This window comes from Grampus griseus (assembly GCF_964374135.1).
Source record: "Grampus griseus genome assembly, chromosome: 12".
Lineage (NCBI taxonomy): Eukaryota > Metazoa > Chordata > Mammalia > Artiodactyla > Delphinidae > Grampus > Grampus griseus.
The window spans coordinates 17,052,903-17,070,783 of NC_139006.1; the positions used below are offsets into that span (position 1 = coordinate 17,052,903).

Consider the following 17,881-nt stretch of genomic DNA (forward strand, 5'->3'; position numbering starts at 1 on the left):
TGAACCTGTGCCCCCTGCACTGGAAGCACTGAGTCTTAGCCACTGGACTGCCAGTGAAGTCCAAGAAACACCATTTTTAAAAGAAAAAAATTAGAAGCCAAATGAGAATGAATAAATAATAATACCATCATTAATACCATTTATATTAGCACCCCAAAAATGAAATACTTATGTATAAAGTCTTAATAAAAAATTAACTTAAAAAATCACATGCTGGGCTTCTCTGGTGGCGCAGTGGTTGAGAGTCTGCCTGCCGATGCAGGGGACGCGGGTTCGTGCCCTGGTCCGGGAAGATCCCACATGCCGCGGAGCGGCTGGGCCCATGAGCCATGGCCGCTGAGCCTGTGCGTCCGGAGCCTGTGCTCCGCAACAGGAGAGGCCACAACAGTGAGAGGCCCGTGTACCACAAAAAAAAAAAAAAAAAAAATCACATGCTTATATCCTTTGAGGTAGATTTTTTTTTCTACCTTTTAGAACTTCTGAGTGATCATAACATTAAGTCAGAAAGTAAAAAACCCTCTAAAATGAAGACATGACAATGTCAAACTCCATAAAATAAAATTCCAGGTGGCTTCACGGCTGAAGTTCGGCAAGGTCAGCAGGCACTGCTGACGTTAATGCTTTTGAAGGCATTATAATGATGCTTTATATTTTATGAAGACTGAAAACTACCTAAAAACCCAGATTGTGAAAAAATATTCATTATATTCATAAGGAAATGTGGATATACTGAATATATTTATGGCACACATGGTTCCTTCAGTCCCACGAGTTACAACTGGCTCTGTGCCCGCCAGTGACTCCTGCTTATCCATGCACTTGTTTGATTCCTGTGCCTGTTCTTGTTCAGCTTTTTAACTTCCCCAGGCCTCACAGAGCATCCACCCTGAACAGGATATGTGCTGAGGGAGCAAAAAGAGTGAGAATCGTTTACACACAGAACATGTTAGGAATGGCTTCAACACCATCTGTTCTAAAGGAATTGAACCTTGTAGAAGAACCTGCTATAGAATGTCTATAAATTATGGATTTTACAGTCAGTAGAAAAAGGTGCTTAAAACAATAAAACCAATATATGTGTACGTATGTAACTACAACACAATCAATAGACGAGAGCTAAGAAGAGTATGTGCTATGCCGGAAACAGTAAGACAGTGGAATCTCTAAATCTGGAAACAAAGATTGAGGCCCAGTTTAGAATGGAAACAGTTAAATATATTAGTGTGTAGAACCAATATAATGTAATCTTTAATGCTAATAAGATTCCTGCCAGGCTTCAAAAACAAAAAACTCAAAGAAATAAGAAATATTCAGTAAACCTACAAGCCATGCAGCATGGCCAAAAAAACAAAAAGACAGATAATCTGGGGGAATTCCCTGGTGGTCCAGTGATTAGGATTCTGGGCTTTCACTGAGGGCCCAGGTTCAATCCCTGGTCGGGGAACTAAGATCCCACAAGCCGCGTGGCGTGGCGGAAAAAAAAAAATTCTGTCCACATCGATTCTGTCCTGGAGCTTGGACAATGTATGACTGCTAATAATTCCCTGTAGCCTACTTAGGAGAGGCTCCAATGGAAATGAGAGACAATACCACTTTCACAAGAAAAATGAATATAACCTAGAAAATGTGACCATAGAAAATATTCAAACCTGTAAGAGATGTGGATTAAATCAGTAAAAACCTATCATTCTGGGCTTCCCTGGTGGCGCAGTGGTTGAGAGTCCGCCTGCCGATGCAGGGGACGCGGGTTCATGCCCCAGTCCGGGAAGATCCCACATGCCGCGGAGCGGCTAGGCCCGTGAGCCATGGCCGCTGAGCCTGCGCGTCCGGAGCCTGTGCTCCGCAGCAGGAGAGGCCACAACGGTGAGAGGCCCGCGTACCACAAAAAACAAACAAAAACAAAAAAACCTATCATTCTATACAACCCACTTTGCAGCAATTAATAAAAGCAACAATGACAAAGCTTGGAAGCAATGCTGTCAAACCAGAACTTTATTTCACAACTAATGAACACCTGAAAGAAGGGAAGTAAATATGAGCACACATAATGACAGTGGTGCTCAGGGGATCATATCCAAAGAAATGTAAGACAAGAAAGTGAAAAACAGATTAAGGATACAGTTCGCAGCTCAATTTGTTTTTACAGCACAATGGAAGTGAAAGGCAATGCAGCCCTTAGACTCGGGATTTTTTAATAAACCGTTTTAATAACCTGGAACCCAGCCCTGTAATTAGCTGTAATTTACTGAGATATGGAATCTTGAACACAATGTAATGAAAACTGAAACCTCAGAGGAGGAACATGAAAAAAAATACAAGTCATAAAAATACGATTATTGCTGCAAGGAACTTACAGCTATTTATAGAGATAAATCTAGGACTATGTCACATTGATAGAACAGTGGGAAGACAGATTTTTGGCCGATCTGTGGTTGAGTCTGATTTCGTTTTTTCAGGTTCAGTGCCCCTTCCTCTGGGCACATAAATCCCAGAAGCCTGCATATAGCTGAGCCCTTCCCAAGACACTAGAGGTCCAAGGTGTCATGCCAAAAGGTTAGCCAACCAGGTGACCTTCTGAGGTCCCCTTTTTTTTTTCTCTTTTTTTTGCGGTACGCGGGCCTCTCATTGTTGTGGCCTCTCCCGTTGCGGAGCACAGGCTCCGGACGCACAGGCTCAGCGGCCATGGCTCACGGGCCCAGCCGCTCCGCTGCATGTGGGATCTTCCCGGACCAGGGCATGAACCCCTGTCCCCTGCATCGGCAGGCAGACTCTCAACCACTGCGCCACCAGGGAAGCCCCTCTGAGGTCCCTTTTTGAGGCTCAGTTACATACACATTGGGATCATCGCCCCCTGCCCCCACGCAATGCTCTATGGAAATTCTACCAAAATGCTTCTTTAAGGAGGAAAGACTCATTTATCACCACCTTTTTAGAAAGCATCCATGGATGACATCAGACTGTCTCAGGGTTCATAGTTCTTTTCTTCCATAAAACAAGATGTGATCCTTTTGGGACAACTAAATTAATAAATCCTGAAATTAATAAACTGTACCAAAACCCACAAATTTGTTTTCAATAGAAGAGTTAAATTTAAATGGCAATTTTAAAAACTGAAAAATTTCTCTATCTCTAGCTGGAGTCCTCACTGGAGGTTGACAATTAGGGGTGAGACAACAGGAAACCATGTATCCTGTCGTGGAACACAACGTGTAACTCTTGAGCATTGACTTAGAATCTACATTATTTATCAACATATTACAAGACTGTGACAGCACTGTCAATGTGTTAACTATGAAGCCCCTTTCGAGGATAAGGAAGGCAGGAAAGGGCCTCCTGCTGCATGCTGCAAATCCATCACAGCTTAAAGTCTGGCCAGACCCTCTCTCTGTTTAACTGTGGAACTGAACAGGCTCACTGAACTATTTTACAGTGACCCGAACGCTGGAACAGAACACGTAAAACGGTCTGGCGGCTGCATGTCAGAGGCCTCACCAACCTTGCTCTCTGTGCTTACAGTATCAACAGAGTCAGTTCCAAGCGATTCTGGGATGTCCATAAGGCTGAGAAGAGAAAGAAAACATAAGACTGATTAGGTCAGCAGTCTTTGGAGCGCTGGAAATTAATCTCATTTTAAGAAAGAGCTACAAGCACAGTATAAATGGCTATTTTCATTTAGAGCTGAAAAGTCTTTAACCCTAGGCCCTAAATGAGGCCCTCTTTTTTTTTTAAGTACCAGCCCTAAGTAACATTTCACGTGGCTCTCTGAGACCTCGATCTGAGACACTCACTGATCCATGATGGAGTAAGTTTAGAAAATGCTGTTCCCTGCGCCTTGAGATCCCTGGCCAGTTAGGACACTGACGTTCTGCAGCAGGTGTGGTACCTGCTCTGTTTCATCAGCTTCCCAGAGTTTCTGACCACAGAGGAGCTGGCCTCTCTGTTAGAACGCCAGAGTGGCCCTGTTAAAGGAGGGACAAAGGCGACACGCCTGCTGAGCCCTCAGTCAGTTCCTGGGTGCTTTAGTCATCAGCTCCCTTGAAGCAGGGGTGACAGCCTCTGCTTGTCTGTGATCCCCCAATGCCCCGCATCGGGGGTCACTCAAGTAGTTCGTGAGGCAGGGAAAGAAGGAAGGAGAGGATTAGATGACAGGGATGGGTAACCGCAGGTGCCGAGGGCAGGAGAGGAAGGGAAACAAGCCCCTGGTCACCCCGGTCAGCTGGGCTCTGCTGTCTGGACAGTTAGGACCCAGCACCACTGCGCCTTCACCTCTCACCAGCCACGGCAAAGCTCTTCTTGGATTGTTCTCTATCCCAAACAGGGTGGCCAGGCACGCAGCTTAGCAGTCAGGACCTCAGTCCTTGGGCAGCGGCCCAAGCCAGAGCAAAGTTGCCACAAGGGCTGTTTGAGGTCCAATGAAGGACTGAAACAGACGCTGTGTCAAGGTTCCCTACCAGTCGAGAAAGGAAGAAACACACGAGAAGAGGAGCAAGGAAGAATCTGAGCTGCTGGGAAGCAGCCCTGCGCCCTGGGCTGTAAGCCAGCCTGGGAGAGCAGGGCCAGGCTGAGCAGCACAGCAGTAGCGCCGTCCGCTGCGCTCCCTACCTTGGGCCGGTAGCCCTGCTCGGTCATCATCTTCGCCTCCTGCTGCAGCAGGGCGTCTGTGAGCTGCTCTGCCTGCCTCGCCTCTTCTTCCTCCTCCTCTTCCTGCTGGTCCGCTTCCCACGCCTGCAGCTGGCGCTCTGCAACCTGGCCACCGAGAGCAAAGTCACCCGGGACGGGCCACAGGGCTGAACCCTGCCTCTGATCCAGAGGGAGAGGCTCAGGTCCCCCCACTGGAGCATCAGCGCTCAGCACTAGTGGTGGCAGTGCCCTCATGGGAAGGACATTCATGGTACTGAATGGTACCACGGTACTGGAGAGGTTATGTGTGTGGTAAAATGCACCTTGTAAAAAGCTCTGGACGTAGCCACGTGTTGGGAAGATCCTTCTGTGTTAACTATTAGGTACTGAATTGAATAAAAAGAGACTTGTGGCCAGTGAGCCAGGTGCTTGCAGATGCAGCCAGGAAAGAGGCAAGGAACGGTAACAGCAGCCTTGTTCCCACAGGAGACAGAGGACCCGGAGCGGGGCTGGAGCTACAACCAGGAGGGTCAGGGTTCCAGTGGGAAATGAAAAGGGATGCTCTGAGCTCCCAAACGTGGGCTTCCCGGACAAGGTCCAGGCCAGGCTGTGGAAATAAGTCAAGGGTCCCTGAACCCCGTGCCATGATGGTGCAGGAACCTCAGCAGGGCCTGCTGCCCGTGCGTTCATCCCAGGGCTCAGCCCCACCTGGGCTTCCAGCTCCTGCTTCCTGGCCGATTTCAGTTCTTCGCTCTCCTTTTTCTCACGATGAGCTGACTCTCTGGCCTCCTCAAGATCTCGAATAAGTTGCTCTCTGTGTCTCAGGGATTCCTCTTGCTCCCGTCGGTTTTGTTCAATCTTTTCCTGTATTTGTTTTTGTCTTCCTGTCAGAACCTATCCTCAGCGGAAAGGAAGAGGGAAGATTTTGGTTAGACTTTAACAGATGCCTGTTCTACCAGCCATGGACAGTCTGCAGCTGCAGCTACATGGAGACCAGACCCAGCCTAACCCTCAGCCTCAGGCCCAAATACACCAAGAGGAAGGCAAGCCCAGACTACGGGATCGGTCCAAACAATCGGCCACGTTTCCCACGCGTCCCCATCGCACACAGAGTGCACGTGGACTGTGCGCATGGAGACAGCCGAGCACCAAAGAGATCAAAGCAGGCAGCGATGGAGCTCCGTCCCCAGGGCACAGACACATAGCAACAAGGTGACTCTCACTCCCTATCAGTGAGTTCTAGAAAAAGTAAGAAATCACAAGCCACGTAGATGGCCAGAGGCAGAGTCTGGGTCATCCCACCAACCTTGTGGATTTAAATTTACTGCTCAAAGCAGCAGAAACCTGCTGTGTTTGATTCTTGGCGAGAGCAGGATTATGTCCACATGATGGTCAGGACTTGGGAACCAGGAACAGCAGGAAGCCACCTGCCATACCCAAGAGTCATGCTCTCTGGGGGGGGACATGTAAAGTGGCCACAAAGAGGAGGAACATTTTAAATGGGGGAAAAAAAATAAAAAGATGCTGGAGAGTATCTGGTATTCACAAAAGTGAAAAAGCACCAGTTGAGACCGGATTTCCCATGGGTTCTAAAATGTAGCATGCTGGCATGCACAGAATATAATTTCCATTTTAAACCACTTTAAGATAACTTCCAATACATGGATAATAAAGACCTTTTTTCCCCCAAAAGATTTCCTTTGAATTGGTGTGTGTCTTATAATGCACTAGTTATATATGACAAATAAAACAGTCATGTTCCTTAGTCTACTTCTGGTTTTGCACTCCAAGAAAAAAATCCTAAATGTGGAAAAGGCTTCTGCACCAAGATGTTCACCGCAGTAATATATAACAGCTCAAAATCAGAAAAAAAACGGATCCACAAAAGGAAACGGAAAAACAAACTACTGTATCCCCACAAGATATATTACACAGCCATCAAAATGACATTTACAAAGAAGATATAATAGTATAATAAAATGATTGAAATCAAATAGCTCAGTATAGTATGTAGAAAAAACATTATCCATAGAAACAGAAGCGTAGAAGGAAATAAATAGTGGCTGTGTAGATGATGTAGCTGGTGACTGTTTTTTTACTTTTTACTTTTCTGTACTGAATTTTTTCCTAGTAAGCGTATATTACTTTTATAATGATATTGAAAGTCCCCTGAAAATGCCCAGAGGGGACTCTGTTCCCAGAACATTTGGCAGGGTCAGCACGTGGTCACCAACCCGACACCCGCCCGGCCACCTGCGCCCACTCCCGGATTACCTCGCTCATCAGCCGGTCTCGAGCACTCCTCTCGCGGGCCCACTCTGCCTCTCTCTTTTCCCACATTTCCTTAGCCTCCTCCCTAGGGAGACACAGAGAGGATGACAGCTGGATCCTTACCACCACCGGTGGTAGAAGAGAACCAACAGGGCTCCAAGGCACCAGGTAGCACACACCTTCTGTGCAGCCGACCTCCAAATAAACTTCCAGCAGATTACAGGGAAGGACAACTTCACAGAAAGTATTACTATCGTAAGCACTTTAAGTTCCCTTTTTTAACACTCCATCTCCTTACAAAAAGCACTGGTGAAGACATGCATCCAGGACATTTAAACACTGAAGTGAATGAAACCATTGGGGCTGGAGAAAAGGAGGGGCACGCCAGTGCCTGAGCTCTGTCACCATGTTCCTGCGGTCACTCTAGCTCGCCCTGTGGCCTGGGGCAAGTGAGTGACTGCCTCGACTCCCCGTGACCCAAGTACTCTGTGACCCCAGCACTGGGCTGGATGTCAGGATTAAACAGGAGGAGGACCGTAAAGCACTTAGCACAGTGTCTGGCACACGGTAAGTGCTCAGTAAGTGTTACCTGTTATTCCAGAACTTCAATCTACCAGATTAAGTTTTAGGATCCAGACCCATTCATATAGACCTAAGAAGCATTCAATGTCTCCATAATTTATAACCATTTCCTTTCAAGTTTCTAAGATCTCAGATGAACAGATCCTTACTCTAAACCCTAACGGCTTCCACCTTAAATAACCCGAGGGAAACACCCCACAAGCCAGGTCCACTAGCAAAGATGTGCTCCTCACGAATGATGGACAGAGGAACAAGGATGGGAGTTTCATCAACAGCAGACAACCCTCACAGCGACCTGCTGACCTGCGGGGATCGAGGTGCAAGTAGAGGCCGGGATGCCACCTCTCACCTCAACAGCATCTGCAGCTCCGCCTCCCGCGCCCTCTCCAGTTGCAGCTGCTCCTCGATGACCCGCTTCATCCAGGCCACATCGGCCTGGGCCTGCTCCCTCCGGGCCAGGTGCACACGCTGGGTCTCGTCCTCCTCCTTCAGCAGCGCCTGCAGGATGCGCCTGTCTGCCTCCTAGAGGAAGGACGAGGAAGCGCAGTGGGCACGGTGCCCAGCCCTGCAGTAGCAACAGCCTCAGCTCTGCCAGCCCCTCGGCACTGAAAGCAGGCGTTCTGGGAAGACATGGGCTGTTTCCAGAGCAGGCAGGGTGTGATCACGTAGGGATGATTTAGACGCCACAGAGGCCCAGGAGCTTTTCTCTGCCCACAGGGAGAGACCCTCTGCCACCACACGCTCATCTCTGCCCTCGGACACATCTGGTAGCACAGCTTTTTAGAACACAATTTGCCAGCAATTCCACTTCACAGGATATAAGCTACAGAGACACAAATGCACAGAGATATATGCACAAAGTGCTCACTGCAGCTGTTCCGTAAGAGGAAAGCGACTGGGGTGGGAAAGCAACTCTCCTGTCTGGTCTCAGTGAGGGAGCCCATCAAAATACTTACAAGGAATACCGAGCAGCTAGTCAAAAAGAACAAGCTCAGTCTAAGAACACTGGTCTGGAAGCCTGAGGTGTACTCTTAGGTACTATGCTGTGCAATGCCACTTCAAGTACATTTAAAAATGAAACTGAAAACCCCCCAAACTCACCACTTCCCTGTATGTCTGTGTATGTAAATACAGTTGATTCCTGAACAACATGGGTTTGAACTGTGTGAGTCCACTTACAGATTTTTTTCAATAAATATACTAGTATTTTTATTTTACAGATCTTTAAATTAACTAAGTGTGGGAAAAGTGTTTGACTAGAGAGTACCGTAGGTAGACTGAAATGAACTAGGGTTTGAGTCCTGATTCTAACCAAACTGTTTTAGCTTCCTGCCCTTCAGTGGGTCATTTATCAATTCGTTTTTGAGGCAGAGAGAGCAGTACGTGGGTTTTCAACTCCGTGGGGGTCAGCACCCCTAACCCCCACGTGGTTCAGGGGTCAACTGCATATCTAGAAAGATGTACACCCAAACAGACACCTCTGGGAGGGGCAGGGATTGCGGGGGCTGCTGGTCAAGGGGGGATCTCACTTGGTGTTTTCTTATGAGAATGCACCCATTACTAAGCAATGGAAAACATGCTTTTCAAAAGAAAGTGAAAGAAACGCCAGGCTGTCCCTTCAGATTTACCAGTTCCTCTTGGATCTGCTGTGTACGTCTGTTGAGCTGCACGTTATACTGATGTCTCAAAAAGCGTCTAGAAATGAGAAAATATGGGTTGCCTTCAGTGTTTCCTAAAGAATTAAGCAGAGGTTAGACAGCTGCTTTCTGCAGATTGTATCCCGTTCGGTTTCAGGGTTACCACTGCACGTCTGAGAAAGTGAGAGGCTCGCCCGCTTCGGGAAGGCAGGCAAGCGGTTGGGGGTCCTTCTCACACGCACCCCAGCCCCGCCTTCTGCCACAAGGCTGCCGTCTGCTTCCGCTCTTCCTCCAGCCTCTCCAGCTCCCAGCGCCGCTTCAGCAGACTCTCCTGCTCCTTCTTTAGTTTGGTGGCCTATGCGTACCAGATGGTAAGCCCAGGTAAGTGCATGAGAATCAGAGTTCCTTCATCCCTCAGCAGACACGACGCAACAAGGGTGGCCTGGCCACCTGGTGCCAGGATCCCCTTCCACCTCCGGGGCTCTGAGCCCCTTGGCCCAGCTCACTCATTCATCTTGCTGGGCCTTCCCAACCCTGCCAACAAGGATGAACCCCTGCCCCGTGCTCCCACAGGGCCCTGCACTTTCCAAGCCTATTGTAACTAAACATCTGTCTCCCTGACCCGATACAGCTCCCAGCTGTATCCCTAGCAGCCAGCCCAGTGCTCGGCACTTAGAATACATAGTGGGCACAAAGGATCTAGTTCTTGAATCATTCTGGCCTGGGGAAGGGGGGAGTGCTCCCCTCGCCTGCATGAGAAGATCTAGCCCCTCAGAGCAACTGTGCACAGTATTCTCAAAACAGCTTCCAGGACCAAAGATCCTCATGGTTTATGCCTTGAGACCCCCGAACTGCTAGTCTCCCGCGAGAGCTGTGTGCTGGATCATCAGACTAAGTCAAGTCTACTAAGAGCACTTGAAATCCAAGTACTCGGGAGGCTCTCAGACAGCAGGCCTCTCTACACACGTCGGAGGGGACGCGTGTTATCTCCTGACGGTTGACACTCTAGAATCTGGGCACAGAAAGAACCATAGGTGGGAGCACATGTCAGAAGGAGAGCCCAGCGTTGTTTCCCTTCTTAGAATCGCCCCCCTGGATATGGTCTCTGTTTAGCGCAGCTTTTTAAACGCCCGTTTCCTAACAAGAAGGAGCTGCGAGCGAGGAGGCCCTGGCGCCGGGGCTCGCCCTCACCTCCATCTCCTTCACCTTCAGCTCCTCCATCTGCTGGCGCAGCGCGTCTGCCTGCAGTTTACCCTCCAGTTGCTTCCTCTCCTCTTCTGCTTTCATCCGTTCCAGCGCTTCCCGTCGGGCCGTTTCATATTCATTTTCATACCGTTTTTCCTTTTCCTCTTCGGCGGCTTCTTGCTGCATGGAGCCAAAGGGACCTGGGGGTGAGTATCTGTAGCATGGAGCTGGCAAAGACCCAGCTCCCCACCACCGGTCAGCAGGCCTCAGGGCCCGTTCCTCATTCCAACACATCTGTACCCGAGGAGGCCACGCACTTATCAGCTGTGTGGCCCACGCAAAGGTGCATCTTCCTGGGCTCGATTCTCACTGTGGGAACCACGGGAGTGGTGCTGCCCTCAGAGACGAAGCTGGGGAGGCTCTCAGCACAGTGCCTGGTACAGAGGAGGGGCTCAAGAACACCAGGGTTCCTTCCCTTCCACAAGTCAACAAAACACTTTCCAAAATGAACCCAGAGGTGAAGCAATGGGTCCACGGAGGTGTGGACTTTTATCCCCAGAGTTGCTGCTATAAACCAAGGTTGAGACTTATGACGTAAATTACATCAAAAGAGGGTGCTGCAACAGAAACAACCTTTAAAGATGCACGTTGCGTCTACCATCAACCAGCCCTGGACGCCTTGTCTTACTCTGCCCCTGGGAGTGATCACGTAGGATTCTTGTCTGCATAAGAGCAGCAAACATTCAGTTTTAACATGTGTTAAGTAAACCGAGAAAAAGTCTATTCCTGTATTGGAGTCATTAACATTGAAAACAAGAAACAAATTCAAAGACATGGACACAGGGCTTCCCTGGTGGCACAGTGGTTGAGAGTCCGCCTGCCGATGCAGGGGACACGGGTTCGTGCCCTGGTCCAGGAAGATCCCACATGCCGCAGAGCAGCGGGGCCCGTGAGCCATGGCCGCTGAGCCTGCGCTCCGCCACGGGAGAGGCCACAACAGTGAGAGGCCCACATACCGCAAAAAAAAAAAAAAAGACATGGAGACAGTCTCCCAACACATACCACACCTGTTTTTTTTCCTCTTTCTGTGTTTCCCAAGAGTTTATCACATGTTTCTTGTGAAGTTCCAATTCAATCTGAGGACGAGAAGGCAGAGAATAAACTTCCTAACTGATTCATTGGACACATATTCACTGCCGAGTACAGTGTCATGGCCTGGAATGTGGCCAGGTGTCTTTTAAGTAAGTGCATGGTGACCCCAACATATACAGTCTGATTACAAGTCAATTAGAAAACCAAAGGACCAGTCAATTCTAAACCATGTCAAGAATTGGAAAAAAGTAACAAACTTTTCTTCCAGTACCCTTGGGGCTGAGCCGGAACAGGTCAGCAGACACTGAAATGGAAATCTAATCTCAAAGGCCACCCTGGTAGGTCTAAAGCCTGCCAGGCCCCAGGGCAGAAGCTGGATGAGGAACAGACTCAACCTTTGGCCTGGCTCCCCAGTACTCCCTCTGCAAAAGAGCAGCTGTAAAAACATGCACTACCTGTATCAATAGATGCAACAAATTTGGGGTAATTAATAAGAGATTTGGGTTTAAACAATCTTTTGGATCAGAAAATGAATTGTACCACTGTCCAAAAGCTTTTGTTTGGGAAATTGTTTATAAAAGTTTTAAATTTCTTCCTCAACTCACACATGTAAACCTTTGCAACTAACTTGAATGTTCTGAATAAACATCTGAGTACATGACTTTGGAGGAGCCACTGAAATCTACAAATGGCTGGGGAGAGGAGTCCTCCCGGGTTTAGCACTAACCGCACAGCACTGCAGAGCAGCCAGATGCTCTAGTACTTGTGACTGGCAATTTCTACATGAAGTTATGAGCACACAAGTGAACACACCAAGTAGATACACAAACTATACACTGAAACTAATTAATTATATCCTTCATGGGATTCTCTCCCTCTAGCCCAATCTCTGCTAAATGATGTCACCCCAGCCAAGACGCCCCGCTCTCTCCTTGCCCCGAAGCCTGTGGATTTGTACCCCTTTCTCCTGCCACCCCATTTCTGACCTTTACCATTACTTGCCTGGGCTGCGGCAGCAACCCCTCAATTGACATCACCCCTTCCCCCCCCACCTCGACATTACTGCCAAAGCTGCTGCTCCCCAAAATGCAGCTGGGACCCTGTTGCACCCCTGCTTAAAATCACGCAGGCGCTCCCCAGCACCTCCAGGGGAAGACCGTATGAGGCCGTCCAAGGTGGCCCCTTCTGCCTACACAGCCTCTGCCCTTGGGGTCCCCCCTCCCTATCAGATGTCCCAACCTCACAGCCACTTGTAGCTGTTAACCGAATGACCCAGATCTTCTGTGTGGGGCTTCTTTTCAAGGTGGCTGGAGTGATCTCTGTTTCACCCCAGCACAAGATGCAAGCTTAAAAACAAGATGGGGAACATGACTTCATCTACTTAGGCAAATCAACAGAAGGATCTCCTTGGTTTTCACCTCTCGAAGTTTGGGGTTGTTCTTTTTCCAGTGTTCATACAAAAGCTGTTCAGCAATCTGTCAAGAAAACACAAAGAGGGAAGCCTGATGTCACTTTTCCAATCTGTCCACATTTTGGATAACCCACAATAGAAGTCAGCTCAGGCTAAGAGCTCCTCCACTGGCACCTGGCACTGTGCCTGCCCTTCAGACCTCCCACATGCCTCACACCCACGGCGCTGGGAGCCAGACACCTGATTGGAAGCACACAGTGCTGACAAATGACTCTTATAATGGTGACAAAAGGGGGCCCAAATCTGATGCTACAGATGGGTCCTAGATACTAAAGATCTGTTTCAAAATATGCAACAGGCTTAAAAACAGAGTTCTGGGGCTCACCATCGCACACGACTACTTTGGAAGATAAAATATACCACTCCCAGCCCTTTGTGGGACCAGATAACTAGAATAAAGAAAAAGGACTCAGATGTAATGATTAAGGGGCCAAAGAGAATAGAGATGACTCATGGAAAACACACATAAAGAACAACTCAGAGTAAGCACTTTTCCCGACTGGCTCTGGAGTGAAGTGCCGTCTCAACAGGTCAGAGCCCCCGAGGGGACCCCACGTGGCATCACTGACAGGCTGGGGACTCCCGCTCTGCAGCCTCCTAAAAAGCTACTTACCAGTTTCCTTTGCTCCTCTCGGGCTGACTTCAGATTCCTGTGCTGCTCCCGGATTCTTCTTTCCCTCAAGTTCATGCTCAGCCTCAGCTCCTCCAGTTCTCTGGCCAGCAGGTCCTGCTCCTCCGCCAAAAGCTGCCTGAGTCTCTGCCGTCGGGCCTCCAGACGCTTCCTCCCCTCCTCCTTCATCTTCTCCCGCTGGTAGGCGTACATGCTGGGTAAGAAGGAGCCACCATCAACCAGATGTGCTACAGCCGCACAGGGAACACGTAGCTGGTTGTGTGGGTGACAGAGGCTGAGGCAAACAGAATGTGGTGACCCGGGAAGGTTTCTTCCAGCCAAAGTGAACAGAGGTGACAGAACCACTACGCATAACAGAATCTTGTTTTTGCAAGAAGACAATGTATAATGGGCTTATATATGTGCGTGCTAACGGTACCAGCTAATATTATTTGAGCAGTTACCGTGTACCAGGTACTACATACCCGGACGGTTTTATATTAATCATCACATAAATCCTATAAAGTAGGTTCTGTTTTAGCCCCACTTCACTGATGAGGAAACTGAGCTCATTCATACAGCAAGTGACACAGTCAGGGTTTCTATCTAGGTCTGTCTGACTCCAAAACCTATGCTTTTTTTTTTGCGGTATGCGGGCCTCTCACTGTTGTGGCCTCTCCCGTCGCGGAACACAGGCTCTGGACGCGCAGGCTCTGCGGCCATGGCTCACGGGCCCAGCCGCTCCGCGGCATGTGGGATCTTCCTGGACCGGGGCACGAACCCGTGTCCCCTGCATCAGCAGGCGGACTCTCAACCACTGCGCCACCAGGGAAGCCCCTAAAACCTATGCTTTTAACTTCAATGTTTTTACATGCATTTCTACAGAAAATGGGTGTATATGTGTATATATATTTACACACAAACACAAATGGAGAAGAGTATGGGAGGATATGCACCAGACAGTTCATTGTGGTTCTCTCCTGGGGGTATGGGGTTACGAAGGAGACTTCCACATTCTACATACATTTCTCATTTTATCTTTTTCAGTGCGAATTCGTTACTTCACTGATGATCTTTTTTTCAATTTCCAGTTGGAAAGACATCACTGTGCAGGTAATCCATGCTGTCCAGCCACACTCCCCCAGGTCCTTAAGGTCACATCTCCTGACAGCAAGTGGCCCTCAACCCTAACTGATGGCGGTCACCACACAATTACCTCCTCTGGTAGGAGGCCTTGGAGCTCCATTCTGCCTGTTTGGAGCTGCAGATGTCAGACACCTTGAAGTAGCGGCTGTTCTGATCCCACTGCTGCCGAAGCTGGGCCTCCTGCTCCCGGCGTTGCTGTCGTGCAGCCTGCTGATCCGGGAGCCTCCGGCTGCACCAGGAGGAGGGCAGCGTGGGGAGTGCCATCTGAGGAGAACAGCAGTGGTAAGAAAATGAGCCTGCTGCAACCCCTCATCCCTTTAATGCGTGATCCTCACCCCTTGGCTGAACACTGGAATCGCCTGGTAGAGCCTGGGCCCCATGCCAGACTAGTTAAATCAAAAAGTCTTAGTGTAGGCCCCCAGGCACCAGTATTTTAAAAACGACTTGTCATCAGGACTGCAAATCATCTACTTAAATAAGCGTGGACTGCACTGGGCTGTGAGCCAGACATCATGAAGGGCACTGCAGACAGAGACAGAGAACCAGTCCTGGCAACGCTGGACAAGTACACTGGGGACTTCTATGCTCTGCCTAAGGTAACATAGATAATAATTTAAGGAATACTTGTGTGTGCCAAGCCCTTGACATATACGATCTTTTTCATTGTTACTATCGCCCCATTTTTTGGCAGGTGAGAAAACTTAAGTTCAAAGAGGTAAAATGACTTGCTCAAGATCACAAAACCAGGAAGTGGAGGAAATTTATAAAAGAGCTGGGATCCTAATTCATGTTAGTCTGAGATGAGTGCCCGGGCTCTGTAGACTGCAAGAGGCTGCCTGTTGGGACCAACATGCCCTGGCTTCGGCAACCCGCAGAGAGTGGCCCAATCCAGGTGTCACATCTGGAAGTGTTCTGGATTAGCATGGAGGGAGATCCCTCATCTTACGGATGGAGAAACCACCACCCAGAGAGAGGAATCAATTTGCATGGGTCAAGGAGTAATCTGGGGACATAGCTGGAAACTTGAAAGCAGAACCAGTCTCACTCCGGACACCTTTTCCCCTGGTCCAAAAGCTGCCCTATGTGCAAGGTCTACACAGTGCTTGGCTGTGACAATGCTTAAGGAGCTTCTGTTGAATAAGCAAACTCAGAGTCCTCCGATCCCGAAGGAAAATGATCTGCGTCTATGGGCCGAGTTTAGCCTGAGGCTGCCAGTTTATGATCTGTCTTCAGACTGTGGCAGGCTTGACAAACTGTTTTCCTTGCCCTGTGAGCCGCCCGCGGATAGATCTTTGCACCAGGAGTCAGAAAACTTAAGATTCCGGTCCCGGATCTGCCACCAACAAGCTGGGCTGCTCCCTGAAAAAGTCGCATCCCTCTGTAACAAAAGCGGTTACAGAGGAAAGTGTCGGACCCAGAGCGCGCGGGAAGCAGAGTGAGAACGGGAAGCCGAACCCCCGGGCTCCCTGCGATCGCGTCCCGCGACGGCGGGCGCGCTTCCCGCCAGCGCGGGGCCGACTGCAGCGGGGCTCTGAGGGTCCCGGCCTCAAAGCCGGCCCCCGGCCGAGCCCAAACCCCCGACTTACGTTTCTCTGCGCCCCGGAATTTTCGAAGGCTGTCCCGGCCCGAGCTGCAGCATGTCCCAACCGAGCCCGGCCCGGCCCGCCGCAACCCTTCCGGGCAGAGCTGCACCTACGCCGGCCGTTATCCTGCTCGTTGCCGGGGCAACGGGACGGCGACGGAGCGCCGCGAGGGCCAAGCCTCCTGCAGCGCGATTACTAGACGCGCAGAGAGGAAAAAGAAGGCTGTGTTTTTCTCTGGTGCCCCCGCGTGATGGGCGGGAGCTCAATCGCAAACGTCGCTAGTCCTGGAAACAGGCAAGGAAAGAGGAAAAGAATCCATTCACTACACCAAATTCAGGATAAAGGTGAGGATGGGGGGAAATCAGAGGGATATGATAGGGGAGGTGATTATAAGCCAGTGGTTCTCAAACCTGGCTGCGCATAAGAATCATCTCGGGAGCTCTTAAAAATCCAGATGTCCAAACCAAACTCCAGACAAATCCCATCAAGCTCCCTGAGGGTATCAGTGGTTGTCTAAGCCCCCCAGGTGCTTTCGACGTGCAGCCAGCTCGCAGAACCGCTGGCGTCAGTAGGGACGAGTTATTGGTAACTTCCTATTGTCTTAGGATAGTGGTGGGTTCAAGTCTGTTCATTCTCTTAGTGTGTTTTATAATTCGCAGGTGTTACGTGTATTATCTTATGTATCAACTATTCCGTTAAAAAAATGAAAACATCCGCTCTTTGATTCATGCTCTTTTCATTTTCCCATTCTTGTCTTCATTTACTCTCTCCTTCATTCCTTCCTCCCTTTATTCCATTCTCTGTTTTCCTGGATGCAGCATAATGTCCGGTTGAACAGTGTGGCCTCTGCTGCAACCTCCACCACGCTAGTCATGTGGTCTTGGACAGGTCATTTCATCACTCTGTGCCTCAGTGTCCTCGTCTGTGAAATGAGAATGTTAAAGTAATTGAAAAAGGAGGCCGTGAGACTGGGGAGGCCCTTGATGCCTCCGTAGCCTATGCAAGCCAACCTAAACCGAGGCCGGAGCCAATGCACTTGAATCCGAGAAAATGAAACTTACCAATCACCAACAGCCAGCTAGGCGTTCCCAAACAAGGCAACCCCTTAAGCAATAGCCAATCAAATGATTTCCTTGCTTTCACATCTTCTTTCTAAAAACCTCTCTCCTAGATTCTGCCGGTGGAGCGCTCCCGACCACCTTTTCTTTGGTGCTGCCTGACTCAAATCAGTAAGTCTTGAAAATTTTACTGTGCCTCAGTTTAGCTTTTAAAAAGAATACCATCGGGGCTGCTTTCTAGGGTTGCCCTTGTGAGAGGAAATGAAGGTTTAAATGGAGAGGGCCCAACAGCAGAGCACCTCAGGTGAGCTCAGGTGAGCATCTCAGGTGAGCACTGTCTCTCACATCCCCCTTTACTCAGGTGAGCACTGTCTCTTACATCCCCCTTTACCTGACACATGTTTACTCAGCATCTGCCCTGCCTCATGCGTGAGATTCCCTAGGGTCAGCCTCCGATTGGTCCCAACCCCTTTGGCCAAGGTCATGGCCACTCTTCCATATTGTGTCCCCAGTGGAGAAGGGAAGCAGCCACCCACTCTGATCAACCCAGCCAGAGCTGCCCACACAACAAAAGAGCCCAATAAATAAATACTTGTTGATGGGCCTCCTTGAGTGTGGTAGGAACT

General features: G+C 49.3%; 1 protein-coding gene across 2 annotated transcripts; it reads right to left on the reverse strand.

The window, feature by feature from the left end:
* Window positions 1–788: 788 nt before the first annotated feature.
* Window positions 789–16,300, reverse strand: TCHP (trichoplein keratin filament binding). Of its 2 annotated transcripts, XM_082667642.1 has the most exons (14): window positions 16,201–16,300; window positions 14,685–14,878; window positions 13,472–13,682; window positions 12,806–12,862; window positions 11,363–11,431; window positions 10,302–10,475; window positions 9,353–9,465; window positions 9,102–9,168; window positions 7,823–7,995; window positions 6,895–6,976; window positions 5,329–5,514; window positions 4,603–4,746; window positions 3,497–3,560; window positions 789–902 (listed from the first exon to the last, which is right to left on the reverse strand). In XM_082667642.1, the coding sequence occupies exons 2-13, from the start codon at window positions 14,876–14,878 to the stop codon at window positions 3,528–3,530; spliced, it is 1,503 nt and encodes a 500-aa protein (XP_082523768.1). In that variant the 5' UTR covers window positions 16,201–16,300; the 3' UTR covers window positions 789–902; window positions 3,497–3,527. The 2 variants fall into 2 exon arrangements, with proteins under 2 accessions (XP_082523768.1, XP_082523767.1); XM_082667641.1 differs by lacking the exon at window positions 789–902 and having other exon boundaries at window positions 2,019–3,560.
* Window positions 16,301–17,881: the final 1,581 nt, after the last annotated feature.